General features: G+C 39.6%; 1 protein-coding gene across 1 annotated transcript; it reads left to right on the top strand.

Annotated features, from left to right (window-relative positions):
• The first annotated feature begins 342 nt into the window (after positions 1-342).
• On the top strand, positions 343-2992 carry LOC121875548 (neurobeachin-like). The gene is made up of 3 exons (XM_042380129.1): positions 343-384; positions 1785-1925; positions 2765-2992. The coding sequence occupies exons 2-3, from the start codon at positions 1824-1826 to the stop codon at positions 2990-2992; spliced, it is 330 nt and encodes a 109-aa protein (XP_042236063.1). The 5' UTR covers positions 343-384; positions 1785-1823.
• Positions 2993-27426: the final 24434 nt, after the last annotated feature.

Below are 27426 nucleotides of genomic sequence, written 5' to 3'. Positions count from 1 at the left end.
CTTTTCCAGGCACTTTCTATTCTCTCTAATTGCATTCTGGGATTCTATATGCACTTAATTTTCCTCTGGTAAAATATATCACAGACAATGCAATATAGTAATTTAACAAATCTAGTACGGTATATACATTTTTTTCTAATGCTTCTTAATAGTAATAATTCGGTTATTATACATGAATATCTTAAAGTGGTGGATTGCTTCTGCATTTTAACCTTCAGTTTTAACCTCTTTTTAGGAAGTCTTTCTTTTTTTGTTTTGCTGTTCTAACTCCTTCAAACTGTATTGGTGAAACAGCATGGGTGACGGTCTCTCTCTATCTCCCACACAGAGTCAGTCCGGTTTGACAATGAAAGTTACCTTCAACTACCAGAAAACCACAAGAGGGTAAGCCAAGTACGCATATCCGCTGCTTTTGTGAGGGGGAGAGCTAATTTTGTTTTTGTCCTTTTTTTCTTTAATGAGGAGGGGGACTTGCCTATGTTCCATTGAGTCATTGGCCTGAAGCTCTATTGATCTGAAAGTTTAGTACAGCATAGTAAAACCTTTGAAGCAGTGAACCACTGGAATATAGTCATATCCTTTCTTTACTGTTGTACATATATGTTTGTGATATATGATAATAATATGTACATAAATATTTTGTGTTTGTGTGTGACATACATGCTTATTACATGAGATTCATGAGCTACAGTGCATGATCAATGATTTATTAATAAATACTACACATGTTGATTGCACATACATAATTCAAGAGATATTGTACATAAATTCGTGACTGCTTGACTGCTTTTATATACTACTGTACCATAACTGTTATTATTGTGTAGGTATGAGGTGACAACAGTTTACATTGATACATACTGTACTATATTGTGCTACATCACTATTTAGTGATAAGTGATAGCATTAGTAACTGACTCCGTTAATGGGCCATACAACACCATGAATAATCATGTAAAGTGTAATTCTTTCACCTTGCAAAAGGAAGTGTAATAGCTCGAATATTTGGGCAGTAACATTGCCAATTCAGGTAAAGCATTTGCTGACTTCATTTGAGTATATAAACTGATCACCCTAATTCTGTTTGGCATAATGAAATTGAGATTACTCTTGCAAGACATCCACAGGGCCAGGTGACTTTACCTAACTTTTACCTCATGGCCACCCACTAGAGGTTGGCAGTGGTCTGTGTAGGATCCCTCCATTGGCTTTGATAATTTTGTCTAGGAGTACTGTATTTTGAAATGCAGTATTGTTTTCGGTTCCACAGCTTGAACTGGTGACCATTCCATAGATTTACCACCCTCTGTGTGAAGTAGTATTTCCCTATGTTGTTCTGCATGATAATTTGTCAAGCGTGAAGTTATGTCATCTCGTGTTGGTGGTACGTGACATCACCAAAAATGGCCCGGGTTCATGTTTACCATCCATCTCAAGATTTTGAATGTTTCATTGAGATCTGCCTTATTGTGTCTTGTTTGAATCTCAAAGGGCTCTAGAATTGTTTTGGATTTTCCAATTTAGCTGGATTTTGACTACAAAGTACTGTACTGTACAGTATATGGTTTTCAACCCAATGTAATGCAGTACATACTGTACCTTCAACTGATGTGCAACATTGCCTTGTTACTGTCACATCGCTCTGACCCTTTTTGCCTCATTTATACATGGGGTGGAAGGTGAGACAGAGGCATCACTCTACTAATGGTTGAGCAGTTGAGACGTATGTGCAGTCAAGGTTGTTGTAGCTATTCAGTACTTATCTGGTGAATTTCTCTTGACAGGTATTGTATGATGGCAAACTTGCAGCTGCGATTGTATTTATGTATAATCCAGTGGCCACGGACTCTCAACTCTGTCTACAGTCTGCCCCAAAGGGTAACCCGTCCTTTTTCGTCCACAACCCCCATGCACTCATGCTTCAGGTGAGTCATCTGTGCTATCCATGTTATCTTAATTCAGGAATATATAAAATTTTACTCAGGAGTTGATATACTTATAAACAATCAAGAAGTAATATGAAAAATGTCTTGGGAGTTAAGATTTCCCTGGTCTCCTAGGTGTACATTAATTCGTTGTGGGAAAGAACCGCTGTACAGTATACAGTTCAGTATTAGTGTTTCTTTTTAAGAGGATGAAATACTGTACTGTATAAAGGATAGACCCATTTTCCATGTGTTTACTGTAGTACGGTAAAGTTCACCAGACAAACAGAAAATCATACAGAGTTTAGAAGCTGTGAGGTTGCAGCACTTATCAAACTGTGTGAATTATAACATGATTTATTAATACAGATAACAAAATATATGATGTGTAAGGTACTGTAAACACTTACATAGAGAGAGTGAATATGTGTATAAACACACTACTTAGGGCTCACAACTTCCTACACCAGGAATTGCTTTCGTTTAATGGAAAATGACTGTAGAAAAAATATCCCTTTGCTCAGCTTTCTGAAAGATGCCAGGACTCAAAGAATATCAAAGGGTCAAAAAGAATGTGCAATAAAATTTGCTGTGTAATAATGAATGAATTGAAGATGCTACTACAGTATGTAATTTAGCACTTCCCTCACACTTGGAAGTCTTCTATTACAAAATGTAATGTAACAATTGTTTCCCCCCATGAGAAAATTGTTTTTCAGGGATAATCAATCCTTAAAGTTACCTGTCCTTTTCATAATGTAATATAATCCCAGGGATAATTTAGTTTTATATGATTCTGGTTTTTCCTCCCAAGCATAACTTCAATCTTTGTGTTTTAGGATGTGAAAGCTGTGGTGACTCACAGCATCCACAGTACTCTGAACAGCATGGGTGGTATCCAGGTGCTCTTTCCACTGTTTCAACAGCTTGACCTGCCTCATGACACACCCCCAGCCATCAATGACTACTACAACACCAACAAAGACCCCTCACTAGGGTCAGTTTGTCTTGGTACTGAATGTTTTGAAAAGGTTCAGTTTTGTCATCTAGGTGTAGACTTCTGGTAGGCTGATACTGTAGCTTGTTAGATTCCTTGCTGTCTGAACTTATTTCTTTTATTGAGATTCAATTGCAGTACAGTATAACCTTGTGGCGATCTGTGGTGTAATGGTCAGCATGCTCGCCTTGCAAGTGAGCGGATCCGGGTTCAATCCCAGAGCAGGGTGGAACTATGGGCAAGTTTCCTTACACCATTTGCCCCCGTCTACCCAACAGTAATTCGGAACCTGGATGGTTTTTTTTTTTTTTTTTACGGGAATTAGCCCACCCGGGCACAGGTCAAACGACCCACAACGGAGCCTGGGGGCAAAAAAAAGAACTGAAAGAAATTGAAAATATAGAAAAAAACGTTATACTGTATTAATCTACACCACGAAGATGCCGGAAAACCAGCTTTTTAAAGTGAGACAGATTGTAAGAGCATGGAAACACAGAAGAAGGCAGAGCATTCCACAGTTTGGCTGTGTGAGGAAAGAAGGAGGTACTATAACGGGTTATTCTCGTGTGACCGACATCCACAGAGAAATGGTGGGCACCGCGGGCAAGACGTGTGTTACGAACCCACGGCCTTGCCGGCGGTACACAGGATGCCAAATCCACTGAACATTGCCCGTTAAAGTACCTGTAAAAGAGAGAGAGTGAAGCAAATTGCGGCGAAGAGAAAGGGAAGAGAGATTGTCGACAAAAGGAGGAGAGTTAATAAGACGAAATGCCTTTGATTCCACCCTATCTAATAGTTGGACAGAAGAAGAGCCACCCCAGATATGAGAGCAGTACTCCAAGTTAGGACGAATGAATCCCTTATATACTTGGAGCAACTGCTCAGGAGTGAAGTAGCTGCGGCATCTGTACAGCATTCCCAACTTTCGGGAGGCAGCTTTAGTTATACTAAGGATGTGTGATTTCCAGGACATATTGGAGGAAATGGTGAGGCCTAACATATTTATTTCAGAATTTGGGAGGATGATAGCGTCCTGAAATGTAATTGGTGGGAGATCGTCTACTTTACAAAGTGTAATTGGTAAATATTGAGTTTTGTTACTATTGAACTTAACCAAGTTTGTATCTCCCCATTCAGAGATGCTGCACAGATCCGCGTTGATAGAAGTAATGATATCAGTTCTAGAAACAGATCTAGTTTGAGAGTTAGGAGGAAGGGGAAAATGTGAGGAAGAGTGAAGAGTAGAATTATCGGCGTAAGAATGGATAGAATTAGTTGTAGTGTGAAGTAAATCATTGATAAAAAGAAGAAGAGAGTTGGTGAGAGAACAGAACCCTGTGGGACGCCACTATTGGTAGAGAAAGAGCGAGAAATCGATCCCTCGACAACAACTGCCATGGATCGATTCTCAAGGAAGCTAGAGATGAGAGAACAAAGTGGGGGAGAGAAACCAAAAGAGGGAAGTTTAGATAGCAAAGACTTGTGCCATACCCTGTCAAATGCTTTGGAGATGTCGAGGGCCACGACAAAGGTTTCCCCATAATCCCTAAGAGAGGATGACCAAAGATGGGTGCAGATTGTGTTCTGGGGTAATGGTTATCCAGTGCAATTGGCGAGTTATCCGGTCTTCTCGGACTATTCCTTGACATTGGGTCATGCAACTTGTTAACTTAGGGTGTGGTTGTTGTGTTGGCGACGGCTTCTACACCTCAAATAAATTACCGCCAAGGTGACCCAAGGGCCGGCCATCCTTGTTACAAGAGGGCCAACCAATTTAACCTTTCCCTTGTAGTGGATTCTTCCCCTACAAACGTTTGTCGCTGCGTAGCCGACCCCGCAAATTCCCCAGTGTATGCCTCGTGGTCTAGGTCAACCAGCGCCGCCATACATCACGGAGGTCAACTATTAAGCCACGCCTACCTCCGCTATATAAGACCTGACCTCGTGGTGACCCGAGACAGCACGGCTTTCGAAAAAACCGAGGAACCAATACAGCAATAGCATTAATATATGAATCAATCGCAAATGCTGCAAGTAACAAAGAACAATGTAATATAATTCTAAGAGATGTTTCAAAAGCATTTGATAAAGTCTGGCATGAAGGAATGAAGTATAAAATAATCAAATTGAACATGCCTACAAACATCACAGCACTACTATGTAATTTCTTAGATAACAGAAAGGCCAAACTAATCATTGACAACCATCTAGGACAAACCTTCAACCTTTATAGCGGAGTTCCCCAAGGCAGCAATATATCACCAACGTTATATACTGTATATACGGCAGATATGCCGCAACCACGGCAATCAGAATATATAGCATATGCAGATGATGTTACACAGATAATCAGGTACCCGGGAAAATCAAAACAAATGATGGCCATTAGAACATGCAGAGAAATAGAGTTAATAAACAACTATGAACGAAAATGGAAGATAAAAACCAATGTCCAAAAACTCCAAATAATTCACATCGCGAAAACGAACCCATGCCCTATTATTATCAACAATCAACAAATACCATATGTTGCCAAGGGAAAAACATTAGGACTCAAAATATCCAGAAGTGGAATAATCCCTCACATTAATGAAAGAATAGCTATGGCAAGAACCCAACTTACAAAACTCAGAAGATTCCTCCAACTGGACACCAACACGCAATTGCACCTATATAAAGCACTGATCAGACCACACTTAGAATACCCTCCGATACCTCTGAACACAATTGCAAGAACTAATCAACTTAAATATCAAGCAGTACAAAATATAGCCCTCAGAAGAGCGGCAAAACACCAACCACCATACACACAAACAGTACAAGACATACACATAGAACACGGTATAGACCCACTCAACATCAGAATACACACCCAAGCAAAAGCAATATGGGAAAAAATCCAGCAAGAACAGGATCCCATACTAAACAAATTAATTGAGGAAAACAACAATACAACACACAGTTGGTGGCCTAGAAGCAGGAAAAATGATAATGAAGAACCAGAGCCTCTATATACACAATAACAACAAAATAACAACAAATAAGAACCAAAAAGATGGGCACAACTCTCCAGTCACACAAGGACCTGGAGGGACCCCACAAATAAACAGAGACCTAAATAGTTAAAAAAAAAGAAAAAAAAGATGGGGATCATCCCTACAGTGCCACAAGGACCTGGAGGGACCCCCCCCCACCCTAAGATAATATGCCCCAAGGACAACTCGGAATAACTTAGCTTAGCTTGGCTGAGACCGGCCTTCCCTAACCCCATGAACCTCTAATGCAGCACAGTTACGGAAGACAAAAAAACCCGTCTCCGCAAGGTGGATAGCCCACCTGCTGTTAACCTTCTCCTTTACTTCCCACTTCTGAACTTTACCTTGTACTTTTATCCTTCTCCCACTCTCAGAGCTACTGCTCTCTTCTCTCCGTACAACCAACCAACCAACCACTCTCTTTTCTACCTACACCAACCAGCCAGCAACACCTCCTCCTCCTCCGCCTGCCTGGCGGTCCTCGCTCCCGCCGGCGAGCATGGCGACCCACAGGCTGGTCCTCCTCTGAGCATCCTCACCAACCAGCTCTCTCTACATCACGCTTGTAACCATGCTGCCTTCCCAGCACCAAGCTGCATTGTACATCCAATACAACATGTATATAGAGAGCACATTGTGAGTTTCCTTTCTCCATTCCATCCTGAGTGTGAACCAAACATCCTTGAACCCCACAAATGGTGACTCCCGGAGATTCACACTCACACAGGATGGAGGAGAAACTGATCATGCTCCCAGTCTTCAAGCAACATGGAAGACTGGCTTATCCACACAGAAGCAGCTCTCATCGGCTCTACAACTACTGTCTCTACACCGCAGGTTAGACACCCTAGAGCAGCACTGCTTCTCTAAGCAGACACCAGCTCCTCTTCCTGCCCCAAGCACCATGTCCTACCGACCCCAGCACACCCGTCCTGCCTCAGACGCCGCCCCCGGCCCAACAGTAACCCCTGCCGCCCCTGATGCGGCCTCTGTTCCTGAGTGCGGACCCACACACCCCTCTTTTCTCCCTCAGGTACTCCCTGCTAATGTCCTGCACCCTGCTGCTGTCGTGGACCCAGCTGCTGTCACGAGCCCTCATCCGCTTCTGCTGACGCAGCCCCTGCTCCTGACCCAGGCCCACACACCCCAGCAGGCGCATCTGACGACTCTGTACCTGCCGTGAGGGAAGCACAACATTCATCGCCTCCACACACCCTTTTTCTCCCTCTCTACTCCCACAGATATTGTGTATCTAGACAGTTGTCTCCAGCGACCGGCTCATCCACGCCATCGCCGTTGTCTCACATGAGGCATGCACCGCCCGTTCTGCCTCACATGTGCTATGCAACCCTGCAGACAACAAGTCTCCTACACCGCCTGGAGGGAAGGGGGAGTACAGGTATTGTAGTGGATTTCTCCCCTACAAACGCTGTTTGTCGCTGCGTAGCCGACCCCACGAATTCCAGTGTGTGCCTCGTGGTCTAGATCAACCAGCGCCGCCATACATCACGGAGCGGGGGTCAACTACTAAGCCACTCCTACCCCCCGCTATTTAAGACCTGACCTCGTGGTGACCTGTCTCTTTCTACCTACACCAACCAGCCAGCAACACCTCCTCCTCCTCCGCCTGCTTGGCGGTCCTCGCTCCCGCCGACGAGCATGACGACCCACAAGCTGTCCTTCTCTGAGCATCCTCACCAACCAGCTCTCTCTACATCACGCTTGTAAGCATGCTGCCTTCCCAGCACCAAGCTGCATTGTACATCCAATACAATATGTATATAGAGAGCACATTGTGAGTTTCCTTTCTCCATCCCATCCTGAGTGTGAACCAAACATCCCAAAAACCCCACACCCTATTTGCTTCTTCAGTTGTGGAATTTAACTCGAGGAGATTAATGATGATAGTAATGATAGATATTATTCTCTCATCAATTGAACTCTACTTGCTTGCTCAGATCTCAGGGTGAAACTAAATTCAGGCAAGATACCCTCAGTCCTTCCTTTAAGAATTATATTTACCTTTTTTCACCTTACATTCTCCTCTTCATTCCCAGCATATCAAGACCTCTTATTTTCTTCATTTCTCTTTATAAGTGTTTCTACATTTAAAGTACTTTATTGGTTTATAGAATTTCTCATATACATTATTACTGTATATCCATTTTAATTTTCAGTCATCTGTTGAATCTAACCATTCTGAGACAAGTCTTGAGTTGTGCAAACACGTTAAATTCATGGTTGGCCAAAAGGCCTGTCTTGGCTTCAAAGAGTTGCTGATTACACTAACCACTTTTATATTACCCCATAGATTACAGAAATTTCCTAACCAATTTTCAGGCTGAAAACTGTTGCTAAACCTATGCAAGGTTGCAAAACTTAGTCCCACTGAGGTAAATCCTGGGACTGTTAACTTATTTTGTGTAGTTCCTTTGATTACTTATTTGTGGATAGGTAAATAAGATGAAGTAGGAAGGTAAATTAAAAGGTATATACACTAGCATAGCTATGAGGGGGCAGTCCGCAGGCGGGGCGGCACTTTTGGGTCTGCTCATCACCCATATCTGCAGCTACTGGAGACGTTAATCCATCCCTTTGTATCGGCGGCAAGTTAATCCTTGTCGTGTCTGACCTAACACCTGACCCACATCATCACGGCCACGTCATGAGCTACACCCTTGCTATACGCCCCCCCCCGCCACACACAACCTGTAACCTGTTGAGGATTAAGGAAACAACTTCAAACAAGTACGCCAGTGAGCTCATGTGGTGTGGGTCAGGTGTTAGGTCAGACACGACGAGGATTAACTTGCCGCCGATACAAAGGGAAGGATTAACGTCTCCAGTAGCTGCAAAACCATGCAGTCTCGGGTCATATCAGTTCATGTACAGCCGACCAATCCACCAGTTACAAGCAATTCACTTCAGTTCTGCACAAGTCTCCATCGTGACAAGACGAGGGAAGGCTAGACGACTTTTAAGTTCTCTTGGAAGACATAATACTATAAGGTAAGAAATATTAAAGTATTGGTTAAAAAATATTGATGTGACTTTTGCTGCGGTACTGAGATTAAATATTAAGATTTTGTTTCACAGCATTGCGATTTTATACTAAGACACTATCCTCACTGGGGTACAGACGAAAGCCACCCAGACAAAAGCCCCCTACTTTGATCGGGGTGGCTTTTGTCTGACAACAGTAAAGGCTTTCAAAAGTTACGGACATAATTAAATAGTTGAGGGTAAAATATACTGTTCTTCTCTGTGGTTAATTATTGGTTAGGTTAGGGTTAGGTTAAGTTAGGTTAGGTTGGGTTAGGTTAGGGTTAGGGTTGTCAGACAAAAGCCACCCCGATCAAAGTAGGGGGCTTTTGTCTGGGGGCTTTTGTCTGGGGGCTTTCGTCGGGGGGGCTTATGTCAGACATCCATTTTCACTGTACTCTGAGTCTGTAATTTTAGATTAAGTTGCTACTTTTTACATTTCCATTGTATTACATTGATACTAGTGTCATTATACCGTGATTTTAGATCAAGCTGTTTGCTACTTCCTATCTGTCTCCTACTATTCAGAACGAGTTTATAGAAATTTTGGGAGAAAACGTAAGAAGCAAAGTCATCAAGCAAGTAAAAGAAGCAAAGTACTTTTCCATGATATTCGACAGCACTCCTGATATTTCACATAAGGATCAAACGAGCCAAGTTTTACGCTATGTTATGATCGATGGAGATAAAGTGAAGGTTGTGGAATCATTTGTCGATTTCATTGAAACAAAAGGTAAAACCGCCGAGAATATTTCAATGATGATTTTGGAAAAATTAGAGAAAGACGGAATTGATATTCAAAATTGTAGAGGGCAAGCATATGATAATGCTGCGGTGATGGCTGGTGTTCAGAAACGTATCAAGGAAATTAATAAAAAAGCAGAATTTGTCGCTTGTACAAATCACTCGCTGAATTTGGCGGGTGTTCATGCAGCTTCTGTTGCTGTGAATTCTGTTACCTTTTTTGGATGTGTGGAACGTTTGTTTGTATTTTTTCTTCATCAACCCATCGCTGGGATGTTCTAACTTCAGTCACTGGTCAAAGTGTCAAGCGCATAATAGAAACTCGGTGGAGTGCGAGGGGAGAAGCTGTAAGTGTTGTAAAGAAACATTTCTCAAAAATCTTAAGTGCCCTAGAAAAGTTAACTGGTGAAGAAGAAAATACAGCTACCAGGGCAGATGCTGGTGTTCTACTTGGTGCGTTGCAATCATTTTCCTTTTTGTGCTTTCTTGGCCTGTGGGGACCCGTCCTTCTAGAAATTAACGACACACAGACTTATCTCCAAACCAAGGGCTTGAACATAAAACAATGTGATATAAAACTCAGGGCATTAGAAACATTTCTAGTTGAAAACAGGGACAAGCTAGTGAGTAATGGAGTTAACTATGCCAAAGAAATTTGCAATGATCTGGGGATAATCATGGAGCGTCAGCGTCGACCCAAAAAGAAGAAACAAATGTTTGGTGAAGGATCACGAGATGCTGAATTGCCATACGACATTGAATTGAGGAGAGAAATGTTTTCTTCACTGGACAGAGTGATCCAAGAAATAACTTTGAGATTTCAACAGCTTCATGAACTTGCTGAGAAATATGCCTTCCTTACCCCATTGAATCTTTTGGATGATAAATATGAGTGTCAAATAGATCACGATCACGACGACATTGATAAAGAGGAGTTCCTCGTTGAGAGAAAAAGACTTCAGCATTTTGTTGCTGTTGCTGCTATAACTATTAAAGACAGAATACAGACGTGGAAAGAAGGCCCTCTTGAACTTTTGCAGTTTATTCAAAAGTATAACCTTGGGAACTCGGTTCCAAATATAGTAATAATGCTGAGGATTTTCCTCACAATTGCTGTTAGTGTTGCTACCTGTGAGAGGAGTTTTTCGAAACTAAAACTGACCAAGAATTACTTAAGATCTACTATGAGCACCTTGCGGTTGAGAAATCTTGCCATACTGTCTATAGAGCGACAATTGACAGATGAAATAGTTTTTGACAATGTCATTGAAGAATTTGCCAACAAAAAAACAAGAGAAGTTACTTTGTAGAAAGTTGTAGTTTTCATTTCAGAAATAAAGATGGTCCTAAATTTTTACACTTTTTTTACTCTTTTCCCTATCCTATATGTCGTTTATGCTTTTTGTTTAACTGTTACTTGTAAAGTTTAAGTATGTTTGGTGTGTATTTAAAGCATACTATATTTGAGTATGTGAAAGTACAGTAATATTATAATGGTACACAAACTATTCAATATTGTGTATATATATATATATATATATATATATATATATATATATATATATATATATATATATATATATATATATATATATATATATACAAACATACATACATACATACATACATACATACATACATACATATATATATATATATATATATATATATATATATATATATATATATATATATATATATATATATAGCCTATATATATATATATATATATATATATATATATATATATATATATATATATATATATATATATACCTATATATATATATATATATATATATATATATATATATATATATATATATATATATATATATATATATATATATATATATATATATATATATAAAAGAGTGAGTCACTGTGCAATATGTATTTTTTGTGGGGGCACGGGGGGGGGCGGCAGACTCAAGGGCCGCCCCGGGCGGCACACACTCTAGCTACGCCACTGGGTATATACACTGTATTGTACAGTATTCAGTACTGGAGATACCACCTCTGTTAGTACAGTGATAATGGGACCGTAGCCCCACACAAGATAGCATACACTGTAGAAATATATTTTCATCCTGGCTTCATTTTCGTCATTCTATTTTGCACCACCCATTTTTTATTCTAATCATAGACTTCTTACAGTCCTCTTATACCCAATTTTGTGGTATATCTCTGAAACTATGGAGTATTGGCACTATGGTCATGGAGTCATTTATCCTTATGTATGCCTCAGGAATACACCCCTGAATTATGAAGTGTATATGTATTAAATCATTGCATAAACAGGTTTGATTTATAAAGTATTTGTGTCCATATCAAGTACAGTAATATCCTCAATTTGACTTTTCATATACAATACTGTACTGTATTTCAACCTATGGCAACAGGTAATATAGTACAGTAGCTACCTGTTCCAAGAAATGCCCATTTAGTTTCACCTCTAAAGAAATAATGATATAAAAGATACAAATTGATATAACACTAATTTAGGTTTCCAAAATTATAGTCAAAATTTCCTGCAATAACCTTTAGTAGATGTCCTAAATGTTGCTCTTAGGGACATAGAAGCTTGAGTGGAGATGTAATTAGTGATGGATGCAGGAATTTTCTTGCAGGAAATAATGTTTACAGCACTGGTGGATAAAAGAATTTACAGCACAGATGGATAAAATTACTTTTTTTTTTATTTCAGTTCCACCTTGGTTGGGTTCATCTGTGAGATGGTTGAAAGCTGCAACACATGGTTCAGAATTGGGGGTTTCTGGTGATCTCTCACCTACTTCACCGTGCATCACGACATCATGTTACTATGGACGTTCTTACTGCCTTCCTCAAGTTAACGAAGTTCCTTGTTACATGTCCAAATTCAAACTCCGATTTACTGTTGAAGCAGGTGTGTAATGATGTTACTTTCTTGAAAGTTAATTAGTGATTTTCTTTCTACTTCTATTTTTGATGCACAAAAATTTGATATGAAGTAGGTTGTCTTACACACTGATATATAAATGCCTGTATAGTTATAAATGAAAGGTAGCAGTAGTTATTAGAAGAGATTTGAGAGTAATTTGTCATACTTTCTACTTCATTCTTTTTGAAGCTCCTGGATCTACTCTCCGGTGGCAGTTCAAATGCGACTCTACACCTACTTGGCCACAGAGTTCCTGTCTGATGCACAGATTTATGGTTCACTGCGTAGAGTTTCCACAGTATTGCAAACAATGCACACACTCAAGTACTACTATTGGGTAGTTAATCCCAGGGATAAGAGTGGAATAAACCCTTAAGGTCTTGGTAAGTTCATCTTACTTGGAATAAATTTATATTTTTTTCACTCTTTGGACAGTTAAGGTACACAAATAAACTCTTTTTGTTTGATATGACTTCTGATGATAGTAGGTCAGCTGTCCCTATGATGGTTAGGCTCACAGTTTTCATTTTATACAGGCTAAGCTGCCAGAGGCCAAATTGATCAGTTCTTTTTTATGTCTGGGATTAGTTCAGAGTTTTTCTGCTTAAAAACCTTCATTTATATGGAAATAGAATATACCCCTGTATATCTACTGAGTCTTAGTTACACTCTATTCTTTAACCTATGAAGCACCTGGTTGGAATGTGCCTTTTCTGTGTTTGTTTCTTTTGATTTCTGGATTGTGACTGCAGATAACAGCCTCTAATTGATGAGGTTGCCTAAGTTTTTTGATGTGAGATGGACTGAAATATCCTTACATCTCAGGGACATGTCATCCTGGCAATTATTCATCCTGTTTTTAAGGGGCTGCCTTAATGAACTTGTCCACTGGGACACCTACCATGGCACAAGTATGACAGTTACTGCAATTGTTGTGTTGACATACCTCTAAACTGTTTTAGATGCTTTCCTGAACTCAACCAGTATCTCGGTATACCTGGTAGTAATATTTATAACATGTTTCTGAAGTCTGTTCCTTCAAGGTTTTCTTCATTGTTATGTTTCATTCTTTAACAGAGACAATCCAGTCATTTTCAAGTTTTTTTGGTATTGAAAGTCGAGTGATGCCTTATAAAAGTATCTTGTCCAAGTCTTTGTTTAATTTTTTGAAGATCAGTGTTTCTTTTTGACTAGGGGTAGTTCATCCTCTGCAACTGTGTACCATTTTGGTGGAAATCTCTTTATTAGTGTATGTTCTTTCCCAGATGGTCCACGACCCAGTGACAAGGACATTGTCAGTCTACGTGCATACATGCTGCTATTTCTCAAACAGCTGATCATGATTGGCAATGGTGTCAAGGAGGATGAGTTGCAGGCAATTCTTAATTTTCTCTCCACCATGCATGAGGTTTGTAATAGCATAATTCTTTACTTTGTACAGGTATTTAACTTCTCCAAAATAAATTTGTGTAACCAGTGATTTCACATAATCCCTAGGGGTTATGTGAAATCACTGGTTACACAAGTTCCCTGTAACATATAATACCCATTTCACTCTCCCAACAATCTTTTGAAACTAAACTTAACATTTTCATATATTTTCCTCACAATGTCTCAAACCTGAAGCTAGTATCATTGACACTGTCTCCCACAATCTCTCAAAGCTGAATTTAATCAGCCATTGCAGTATCACACAAAATATTTTTAAGTTAATACTGTAACTCTTGCACTGTCCCCTACAATCTCAAGGTTAAGGCAAACATCACTTACACTTTCTTACGTTTTCTCAAAGTGAAAGTGAATTTATTTTACACTTGAAAGTACAGTATTGTCATTATAAAAAAGATCCAAGAATGATTGTGATACTGTACCTCTTTTTCTCGAGTGTTTCAGGACTGAATCTTTGGTAGATTAATTTTCCCCTGCAGATTTATGATTTAATTCCTCATAACAGGTATGATATTTCTGTCAGATGGCAAATTCCTTTCAGAAGACAAAACTGTAAGTAAAATTGCTATCCTCAGGAATAACAGTTCTCTCAAGTGTCATCAGTCCTATTGCAATGTGATGTGATCTTAGGACGCGAAGTGAAAGAAAAATCAGTCAAAGCCCCTTTAAGGATAATTATTAAAATTATTAATTGTATTACTATCCAGTTAGAGTTAAGAAAGGTTTATTGTTTTTCGGTTGAAAGAATATGTTTATATATCATTCATGTTAGGATATGATGTTTAGTAATTTGAATAGTCTTTCTTGCACTTTGCAAGTGTTCTTAACCCACTGTGGATGGTGATGGCAACTTATGGTCATTACCCTCTGGATGGCTGAATATCGAAAAATAAATCTTGCCATAATCTCCTGATTTTCACCATCAAATTTCAGCAGTTGGGGGAGTAAACAAAGAATCACCCCAGTCCCATGTGGGAGCCACATAGGTGGAAATGGAAGCTACTCTACAACTGAAAGAACATTCCTCATTATTGCTACTCAAATTTCTTTAAAATTCAATAGAATCACTAGTCAGTTCACCATCTTCACTTATATCACTGTCACTGTGAATGGGAGGGTTATCCTTGTCTCCTGAATCAAATTTACAGCACACTAATGGAGTTCGTCTCCTCCTGTGTGGGGGCCGCACACAACTAGATGTGGTATGTCTTGACTCAACCATGGTCAAGCCAATGCTAATGAGCTCCACAAAGTTGCTCAGCAAAAACAAAGCTTGGGAAATTTAAAGTGGGCCACCAAAAATATAATGCAACAGCTATGGGATATGTTTAGTGTGCTGGGACCCAAAAATACCACACCTGTTATGGGATATGTCAGCAAAGGGTCAAGTGAGGTTAGTTTGCCATCTGATCTTTCATATTAAAAGTAATTGAGTATCAAGGGTTCTGTTTCCATGTTCATATAAATATTTGTTATCATTAAAGTCTCCAATTGAGTTAACAGCTCATTGTGAGTTGTGCAAACCACGTATTTACCATAATCCTAGGAATCCCATTTTATTGTGAATGAATAATTCTGTTTAAGTTTCATGAGCTGTAAATATCTGATTTTAAGTTTATCGTATTTTTTTCTGATGGGTGAATCTAAGTTACTGTTATATAAAGCAGCTTGGGTAAACCAGATTGTTGTATCAGGGCATTTTTGTGGAAGGGAAACAACAGGCCAAAATACATCTTTCTTAGCTGTTATTTAGTGAGCAAATGAAGAGAACCTGTGATCCCCTTTATTCCAGCCTTCCTGTGTCATAATGAGTGAATGCTTGCTAAAATGAAAAAGATTTGCAGTACAATATTGCACAATTTTCCATTTTTAGAAATGTGTCATAGCTGCCAGATTCTGCAATTACTTCATCATATATTTTTTTCTTTGTAACTACAGTTGTACCCCACTTAACGTGGTCAATAGAACCCAGAGGGTCCCGTGTTAAGTGAAATCCGCGTTAAGTGAACAACAGAACATATGGGATTAATTCCAATAGAAACCGGCCCGACCCCCAAACTCCACTTTTTGAAGACACATAACTATGTTGTAGTAAAAATAACATCTTAATTTTATGATGGTACATGCACACAATTAATACTTAAGAGAAATAGAGAAATACAGTCGCCAAGTTAATGTCCATTCAAATAATGGACTCAACTCCCTCCCCCTCTTCTCACACTACACTGCTGGCTCTTCCCTCTCTGAGAAATTTGGGGGGAAAACCACTAAATTTTAATAAATAATACCTCAAACTAAAGTTAGGATAATACATTTGACATTGCTGGATTCCTTGTAAGACCAGGATTATTTTGAATATAAATGTCATATATTTTGCACAAAAGATAACATATTTACTCAGAGTAAATATTATATCTAAAATTTATATGTCTAATGTAAAATCTATGATGTTTATATTCAAAATGATCACCAAATTGTAAGAATTCCAGCAATGTAAATTATATTCTGGCCGGGTAATTTGTATGAATTTTATGAGCTAAAACAGGCAGGCAGGCAGTCAGGCAGGGTGGCAGGTGGGGGTGGGGCGAATCTAAAAATAGCTCTCGAGCCGGATACTGCGCGTATACGTGGAAAAACCCGCGTTAAGTGAAAGTTCAGCTCTGGCGAGGCACCGCGTATACGTGAAATCGCGCTAAGCGAAACCGTGTTAAGCGGGGTATTACTGTGTATATATATATATATATATATATATATATATATATATATATATATATATATATATATATATATATATATATATATATATATATATATATATATATATATATATATATATATACATATACATATATATATACATATACATATATATATACATATACATACATACATACATACATACATACATATACATACAGTAGTACCCCGCTTAACGCGGGCAATTGAACCCACAGGGTACCGTGTTAAGTGAAAACCTCGTTAAGTGAACAACAGAACATATGGGATTAATTCCAATAGAGACTGGCCCGACCCCCAAACTCTACTTTTCCTTACAAGAGATGGTAAAGAAACTTCTTCAACATGAGCCTCATCAACTGTCATGGGAGACTCCTGGCATATACAGTACGTGTATATACATTACTTTCCGTATTGAATGGCGTATATATTAGTGTATAAAATCATACATTATTATTTATACCTCAATCATGTGTCAGATAAACCAAACTTCTGCCTCGTTGTATACTGAATGTATTGTATACTGAATGTAGTCAATTTATTATTTATATAGTTTACCCAGATAATACAGTAAGTACACACAAGCATAAAAAGTTAAATAAAGTGACACGAATGAAACATCAAGCAACGTTAGTGAAAGTTCTACGTAAAAAATGTATATCCAAGTTTTCGTTATGTCTCATTAGTAAAGAACGAACATTACAGGTAAATATGCAATTTTTGGTTCAAATAAGACCATGTTCCCGAGGCTGTTGCACCCAATAATAGGTATCTGGTCACATGTATTTTACCTGGACACAGTATTGGAAATGTGTCTCGGATTCTGAGGGCAAGAGAATATTGCTCAGGATTAAGACGCACAGCAGGACCACCCCCTCCACCCCTCTCGCCTCAAATTACTCCAAACTTGTATACCTTGAGACTTCCTTCCCTGCTCATACAACGTCTCAAAACTTTCCAAATTCATCTTTCCAATTGGTAGAAATTTGTCCTGGTCTTTTTTTTTTCACCTTGGTGGAGTTCAGACGAGGATCTCCCCGAGGCAGTGTTGATCTGTTGTATGATGCGCCCGCTGCCATATCAATTCTTATCCCTCACAACAATATCTCCTATCACTGGTCTGAGATCTCATCCACCCGTTTCTTCACTAGACTCTACGTGTTATATCTAGCGTAACTTGAGTTTTTCGTCTCTTATCTGCATTTAATTACCTTGTTTCAACATTCGTAACTCGCCCTGGCCAACACTTATACTACAAGGAACTACAGGTGAGTTGTTTTAGAATATGACGCATTTTTCTAAAGGATCTCTAGTTTATTTAGACTCTTGAATTCAACTAAACGCTCTTTAATTTACAACCATGGATATATTCCAAGACTTAATCTTAGTATAAACTCTTGACATTCATAGTGTGGGAAATTGTGAACCAGTTGATGTTAAGTTTTATTACAACAGCCAAATTTCTTTTCAGTCTCTCCCTTGTGGGTGTTTCATTCAACTCATGTAATTATGTTTCTACCAGTGACAGATCTCATGACCAAATATTTTATCCAGAAAAACAAAAGTAATTAATGAAAGAGACGTTGTTTTGGATTAAATATTTCAAACACTTCATTTAATGTTGACCTTGTTGTTGAGAGAGCATTGTATTAATACCTTTATAAATTTCTTCCTAAATGCATTTATATCAGAGTGAATCAACAGCTTATATTCGTCATCAATAATAGTAAGGTCTTACATAACGCGTCTCTGGGATTCCTCATTAACAAACAGTAAGTGATCTATGGCGCCACAAATAAACCCGCCTCTTCTCTCGGTTCCTAGTGGTCGAGTTTTGTTCCAATTCTTTTGATAAATACTTTTAAAACCCGTTTCTTGCCTTTCTGACCTGAAGTAAGACAACAGCAATAAAATATGAATTATATAGAAAAGCTCTACAGTAATTCACAAACACAAAATATAGTCAGATTACTATTTATAAATGTACCCCACCTCAACAATGTATCCAGTGGATTTTTTCTTCGTTTTCTAATGAGGTATTTTCATTCGCTACTGCACGCATCTCGTTTCTTTTTTTCTTTTTTTCAATGCGGCATTTTTATTCGCTATTTAGACTTCCATGTTCACTGCTTATTGATCACTTTAAGTACATGTTAACTTCGAAGAAAGCAGTGGTAACTCAGGGAGGGTGCTTGTGTATGTGTGGGGCAGCTTGTTTATGTGTGGGGCAGCTTGTTTATGTGCGGGACAGCTTGTTTATGTATGGGATAGCGTCTTTATGTGTGGGGCAGCTTGTTTATGTGCGGGACAGCTTGTTTATGTATGGGATAGCGTCTTTATGTGTGGGGCAGCTTGTTTATGTGCGGGACAGCTTGTTTATGTATGGGATAGCGTGTTTATGTGTGGGGCTGCTTGTTTATGTGTGGGACAGCTTGTTTATGTGCGGGGCAGCTTGTTTATGTGCGGGACAGCTTGTTTATGTATGGGATAGCGTCTTTATGTGTGGGGCAGCTTGTTTATGTGCGGGACAGCTTGTTTATGTATGGGATAGCGTGTTTATGTGTGGGGCAGCTTGTTTATGTGTGGGACAGCTTGTTTATGTATGGGATAGCGTGTTTATGTGTGGGGCTGCTTGTTTATATGTTGGTATGTTTGTTTGTATGGGGATGTTTGTGTATGTGTGGGAGTGTTTGTGTATGTGTGGGGACCTATGGTTGATCTGCTGTCAATTCACAAGACGACGCCTCTACGAGTTGGTGGAAAGAGAAATTTTGATGTCGACCGTACATGAAAATAACAATTCAGAAGCGCACGATATGAGAGAAAGGAAGTTAAACAAAGAAGTGGACTAATAGGGGGAGTCTGAAGTACTGTGTTGGGTGGGTGTAGAGCTGACTGGGGCTAAAACATCCCACCTGTAGTAACACCAGTAGCCTGACACTCGGCGTAGCTAGTATAAAGTACGGTCTCATGAGCTGCTTCACAATATTTATCATTCCATTACATATATTTTATAAGCACATCTTCCCCCGGTATCTTTAATTTCGGCATGGAAGTAATTATACCTGACTACAATTCTTGACTGTAGTTCTAACCTTTGATAAATAACTAGAGTCTGATAATTATAATCAGTCAGTATTGCGATAATTTTTACTGACAAAGGAAACAAATGCCACGCTGTCGTCACTACTGTTGAAATGTCGCGCAATACATAAAGATGATGGTCCACACGGCAATCCTGGCTGTCCAGACCAACAGTGTACCAACACACCGCATTACAGGTAGTTAAAGAGAGCACGCACATCAATGGCCGTTTATATACTTTATATCATAACCGCTAAAATACATGACATAACCGATCATACAGCATATACGTGTTTGAACCGCTAGTATACACTATACGGCATATATCATAACCACTAATATACATTTCATACACGTTATAATCGCTAACATGCATAAACTGTATCATTATGTCATCAAGAATCTCAAGATGTCATACGAAAACAAATGCTAAACAACTGGCCACGGATACACTTAAAGTTGTTGACTGTGGAGAGGTGAACAGGAGTGATATTGTTAGCGAAGGTCAGTCTCGCACACATCATCCCCCATGACCAATACAGAAGGTCAGTCTTAAAGGCAAGCATCGAGCCTCGAGAGGTGATACAATACAAAACACTATTTACATCCTTAACATTTAGTTCACTGACTAACAGGACAAAGAACTGAGGAACGCACTGAAGGAGTCACGCAGCAAATCATACCAAGATAATTATTAAGCACAAGATAGGCAAACAATGTTGCTAATGTTGGTATACAAAGGCCACAAGACTGCCCAACATATGTCAAAATATGTAAACAAAGATACATAGAAATAATGAGACAGGGAGGCCAGATATGTTACCTATAGTTACTAGCCATCATAAGGAAGGACAGACTACAAGGCGTGCTATATGAGAACCTTATACCAGCTATCATTGACGAACTAAACGTTATGGGAGCCACATAATCTATTCGGTACAATCTGATGACTGGTCGTAGTTTTGCACTCATAGAAAACTCTGGCTGCTTGTAGGTATTGCACAAGTGACTCACTCGACATAACTGTAATACACAACTGACTCACTATACAGGTGAGCTAAGATCAATGAAAGATGTAACAGACCTGCACAGAAGTACACAGACACTCATCATGGAACATCTCTATCCTGAAGACAATTAAACAGACAGATTAATCAGCACAAGCCGAGGGCAATTTCCTCCATCTCATACAAGATTCATTTCTCACACAATATAAGACAACCCGACAGAAGGACAGCATTCTGAATATGATTGTGACAGCACTAGAGGCTTATATGAACACAGATCACAATGGTGGACTCTACGTTTATCAGCTGTCATCATTTAAGATGGATTAGATCTTCAAGAAAAGGGATAATACTGTAGAATTTAATATAAACAAGTAACAGACATACGGTCCCTCAAGAAACTATAAATTTACACTTACCTGGAAATAAATATAAACTCGGGATGATTACCTGTCGTCCATCACACTTACATTATTATTACCTTCAAGAACAACCACAGTCACATCAATCTTTTAGGAATACAAACTATATGACTGAGCAAATTAGTCCAATATAGTATAATAATAACAGTAATAGTGCTCACCAAGACCTTATGGTGGAGGACGCCCTGACGACACATATTCTGTACCACATGAACCGGTCTTCTGTACGATGTGGACCAGGGGACCCCCTGCCTGAAACAACATACATGTAATGGATTCACACTAAAGTCTTCTCAATCCTCGAATATATTAAATCCTAATAGATTTTCAGCCTAAATTTCATCAAAAGCAACACAGAACAGAAGGTAAAAGTTTTCATCTCTTACTAAGGATCCAAACAGCTCTTAGACCAAACTGTAATCCACTGGACAAAACACACCAATAAAATTGACTAAAAACAGATCATGACCATAGAGATGAATCACCTAACCTTTAACTGTTGATGACTAGTGATATTATTACACTAATATCTGCACTTATAGACCTGAGCTGCTGAAGTACAGTAATGCAGTATAAGACCTCAACCAAAATAAAAATATACATGTCCACTGTCCATAAAGTTCGTTGTTGATTCAAAACTTTTAATCGTAATACTGGAAAGTGAAACTGATGGAACGATTCAGTTATATTTTGACAAAATATGTGTTTAAAATGTTTAGTGTGTGATTATTATAAGACAGAAAATACAATAAACGGTAGGAAGAATGATACAAAGATAAGAGGATTAGAACAAGAAATGATAATTTAAAAACTGAACTGTTCACATGAATACCAACAATTTAAATCTTGACAAATACAGTAATCATAAACAGTAAAAGAAACGAGCAATGGCTCCTCCCGCCTCTCTACCACCTCCCACCTCTCAAAATTGTTCAGCCAACTTGTGACAAAAGTAGTGTTTTTAAGTGGGTAAACTTTCTAGCTTGCTGCAGGATCTCCCCAAGTTGTGTCATTATGATTTACTTCAACGAGGCTAGAGGCTATCTAAACCTGGAGTTTGTAGTGGTAAGAACCACCATCACGCTCCTTGGTCTTCTTTACATTATGGTTTGTAAATTGTCTTAATGTTGTGAGTTACGACCTGTGAGTGATGGGAATTGTTTACTGGAATTTACCTTTTGAGTTAAAACTGTCCGACCATAAATGACATTTAAAGTTGACTATAAAATTAGAAGAAGCGGAAGCCTTAAATATAAAGGGTAGGACCTAACTTAATCTAACCTAAGCTAATCTGACTTAAACCTAACCTCTAACCTAAGCTTATCAAAGCTAACCTAACCTAACCTGCTTGAAACAATTATTTTGTTAATTGGCTATAAAATTCAGTCATTTTGCGAAATACCTGATTACACGGTTTGACTGTACCATGTACTGTACTGTATACGGATTGGGTCAACTTACAACTAAAGTTATAAATTACAGTATTCTTGTTTCATTTACGAATTAAAATTTTATTTTTAAGTTGTTGAGAGAATCTCGGACTAGCTACAGGTTACAGTTATTCTGCAACACTGAAAACTATTAATCTATACATATATCTCATTCATGCTATAAATCAATAACCCGTCGTTTACAAGAGTGAGAACAAGTTTACAAACTGTACTGTAGATGTGTAAGGAGTAAATCATATTCATGGTGTATATTCATTTCATTATAAAGCTCATGTAATAAATATGTTGGTGTTAATAATATCTGTATGGTAAATGACAACAAAATTATGCAGTCAACCCTCGCTTTACGCGGTCCCACATTCTGCGTTTCCACGTTTACGCGGTGCCCTGCCAGAACCTAACGTGCTCACATTACGCAGTGCGTGAACCCCATTACGCGGAGTGTGTCCGGCGCGACGCTATTTTTAGATTCGCCCCACCCGCCTGCCTGCCAGTGCTCTCGCCTCTCCCTCCTCCTCCCTCCCTCCCTCCATCCTCCTCCCTCCCTCCCTCCCTCCCTCCTCCCTCCGCCTGGGCAAGCCGCGCGGTAAGGTTGCGCAGTGTGTGTCTTTGTTGCGTTATCAGTGACGTCATATGACGTATCAGACTGTGATTGGCCATGCATCCCTACCCCCCTCTGCTGCTAGCTGTAATTGGCTTAAAGTATTATGACGTGTCCACCCGGGGGAGGGAGGGAGGGAGGAAAGACGACGCTTGACCTAGCCGCGGCAGTTTCATCCCTCCAGGCCAGACCGTGTAAACGTGTATCCATTGTTCTCTAAAATGGCTTCCGCCGGACCACCGCCCCCAGAGAGAAACCTTTCCTTACCTGGACCCAGCGGCACTAAGCCAAAGAAGACACGACGTTCCTTAAGCTACGAGGTGAAGTATACCATCATGCAAGAGTTGGAGAAAGGAACAAGGCAGGTTGATTTGGCGCGCCAGCATGGTGTGAATGAATCTACGATTCGAACAATAAAGAAGGATGCAGCCAAGATAAAGGAGCACATGAAGATCACAAAGTCTACAGGTGCTTCTATGATCAAGTATTTTCACAACCAGGTGCTTCTCAAGACAGAAAAATTACTTGTGAGGTACTTGGTGCGTCAGGCGCGACGGAACATGGCGGTCGACACACGATCTGTTAAGGAGTACGCACGTGAACTGTACATTGCAGTGGCACGAAAGATGGGAATTACAGAGCCCAAACCCTTTAATGCTTCCTCTGGGTGGTTACAGAGGTTTAAGATCCGGAACAAGATCACCAATATAAACATTGGTGGTGAAGAAGCGAGTGCTGACCGTGCTGTGGCTAGGGAATTTCCTCTGTTTTTACGTGAGATTATGGAGGAAGGACAGTACAGTGACGACCAGGTGTTTAACATGGACGAATCTGGTCTTTTCTGGAAAAAGCTACCTTCCAAGTCCTTCGTTGTAAAGAATGGCAGCAGGATTCGGGGCCGGAAGATGCAGAAGGAACGCATCACCGTCCTGTTTGCCACCAATGCCTCCGGTACCTGTAAGCTCAACGTATCGGTGATCCACACACCACGCAAGCCGCACGCCTACAAAACCATGGACATGACCAAGCTAAATGTCCACTGGCTGACCGCACATAAGGCGTGGATGTTCTGTACACTGTCCCTCTCCTGGTTTGATGACTGTTTTGTTCCCGATGTAAAGAAATTCTGTGAGCGACAGAATGTGCCATTCAATATTTTGTTGCTGCTGGACAACGCACCAGGACACTCGCCCCTACTGTTAGATCGTCACCCCAACGTAAAAGTGGTCTTCCTTCCTCCCAACACTATGTCTATATTACAGCCCATGGACCAAGAGTTAATCTGCAATGTGAAAGCTGCATACTCTGCAAAGAAGTTCCAGCTCCTGAACGACTACACCAACACCAGGGAAGAGTTGCGTAACCTGAGTGACACCACCACCGATAGCAAGAGCGAAGAAGATGAGGATCAACAGTTGGCACAGCAAAAAATACTGTTCAAACAATTCTGGAGAGTATTTAACATCAAGAAAGCTGTGGACTTCTTGGTGGAGGCATGGGATCAGCTGTCTATTGCTACAATTCGTCATGCATGGAATACCAGGTGAGAGGAGTCAATCTGTGACTGGTGAGGTTCAGACTGTTGCAGTAGCAGTGGACCTTGCCAGAGAAGCTGCGCAGAGTGTTACAGTTCCAGGCTTCTCCGAGACCACCAACGACGACATCATGGAGGTGATAATGGAACCTGATGTGACTACCGAGGAGATGGTACATGATCATGACATCAGTGAAGAGGCAGGTGGTGCGCCATCCCAAGAAGAACACCACTTATCCCATAGTAATGTTAGGGATGCCATCGAGTGTATCGAGAAAGCCAAGCTCCTCCTTTCCGACGACCCTGACGCAAACAGGTATGAAATCTTCACTACCCAGCTGTTGCAGACTATGGAGCCCTACATCAAGGTGTATCACGACAACATCAACACTAGCCGTCAGCAAAGCATAACAGATTTCTTCGCCCGCATCCCACCACAGCCAGCCGAAGCCAGTGATAGTGACAGTGAAGATGACTTTGGAAAAGAGTACAGCATATTTTAAGAAGAAATCGTAAAGCATAAAGTTATTACTATCTATGGGTTTTGGCAAAAAAAAATGAAATTTACGAAAAAGGAATGTTTTCCCCTATGCCACGCGGGTATTTACTTAACGTCCACAGCCGCTGGTTTGTTTTCATTCAGTGAAGCTGTGAACGGCTCTCGCGAATGAAAACAACCATCACTGATCACTGGTTTGTTCGTGCTAAAATTAGACATAGTTCAGTAATACTTCTATTTTTTTTAATAATACGTAGGCACTGGCTTAAAAAAAAACAAGATAGTTCATTGATGCTTTGTTTTTATCGGTTGAGGATTATTTGGTGGCTCCATGGTGAGGCTCCAGCCTTTGAAAACAAGCTTGTCTCACTGACCGCACGTCTCGTTCACCCGTATCCTTAAACAAAGTGCTTTACTTCCCTCATCATAGAGGCAAGTAAATATATGCCACCTTTTCGGTAAACTTAAACAACTTTAAGTACAGGAAAAGCGTAACTAGGCAGGAGTGTCAACTGATCGACTGTTCGTACCTCAGCTGGAGCGGAAGAGAGCTGTGTATAGCTCAGTGTACTATCACTAACCTTCACCTGCTAACGTGTAGATCTAGGCTTTGTAATTGTGCTTGCCCAGATCAGAACCTTGAAAGTGTGTACAAATGTAATGTATTGTACATGAATCTCTTCAACAAAAATCAAACATGTATTTCAAATGTGAAATGATATATGCAATGTTTTATAGTATCTAATTTAGTAGAATGGAATATAAGAAAGATTGCATATAGGCCTCATAGTAGTATTATATATGTTATCTATGGAATTTCATGATGTTAGGTATCTGAGTGCATGCTTTATCCATATGTTTAATGCATGTGGCTGGATGTGCATTATTTATATAATTTTGCTTCATATTACAGCATTTTATGTTCACTTTATGTTATGTAATTATGCGAGTGCGCCATTTTGGGTTGATGCTCACACCGGTCACGGGCAACTCCTCACCTTCCTCTCCTGACTTTGTTACTGCGCATCATGAACAACGCACACTGGTTCATGTCGGACTAGCTTTCGAACAAGTCCGAGTTAGATTGGTGAAAATTAAAGTAAAATTGTGATGCTGAAGAATTCTGCAACATGGGTTTCCTCTTGTTGATAGCGGTCAGCTCAATCAAAGGAAAACGCACCTAAAGGCTTTTTGGATCACTTGAAAATTAGACACCCCAGCTTATTTCACCAGAAGAATAACCATCCTAATGTTACCTGGGTGTTGGTTAGTAAGAATAGGTTAGGTTAGCATTAAGGTGGTTTGTTAATCCTCAGGTGAAATATGCTAGGGTGTTGATCTTGAAATGATCATTTCCCCCTCTCAAACTTCCACGCGAATGAGCGAATTTTGATGATGAAAAAATTTTTTCGTCAAAATTAAGAGCAATGCTCACCTTAGCTAATTAATATACGAAATTTCTCTATAGAACATAAACGATTTCTTTGCTTCGTGAATTCGACGAAAAATGCACGAGCAATTCGGTTTACATAATCACTTAGGATTTTCACGTCTTTCGTCTGCTGGGACTACTCCCAAATCCACCACTCATGTTTATAGTACGTGGGCATTGGTTCTGTTATTTGTTCTTATAATAGATAAAATAATATAATTATTATTTTAGATTCGGTTTAGATTGTTAGGTTTAGTTAGTTAATTATGCCTGGCTTATTTTATGATCGCTAAATCGTCGACGATCCCTCTCGGCAACTCCTGGCAACATCTTAGCATAAAGTACCAGACACTGCTATATTCTATAATTTATGATTCATAAAATAAAACAGAACTAACTTAACTAATCAAACCTAATATTATTTCATCTAATGTAACGTAGTTTAAAATACTACTTAAGCAAAACAAGACACATAGATAAAATTAACAATTAGGTCCGCCGTACCTACACCTACACGCGCGAAATATGACGGCCGCCGAGAT

The sequence above is a fragment of the Homarus americanus genome, unplaced genomic scaffold (genome assembly GCF_018991925.1).
Source record: "Homarus americanus isolate GMGI-L3 unplaced genomic scaffold, GMGI_Hamer_2.0 scaffold57418, whole genome shotgun sequence".
NCBI classification, from domain to species: Eukaryota; Metazoa; Arthropoda; class Malacostraca; order Decapoda; family Nephropidae; genus Homarus; species Homarus americanus.
Note: the sequence above shows the minus strand (reverse complement) of the source record. Positions and strands in the feature narration are given on the sequence as shown.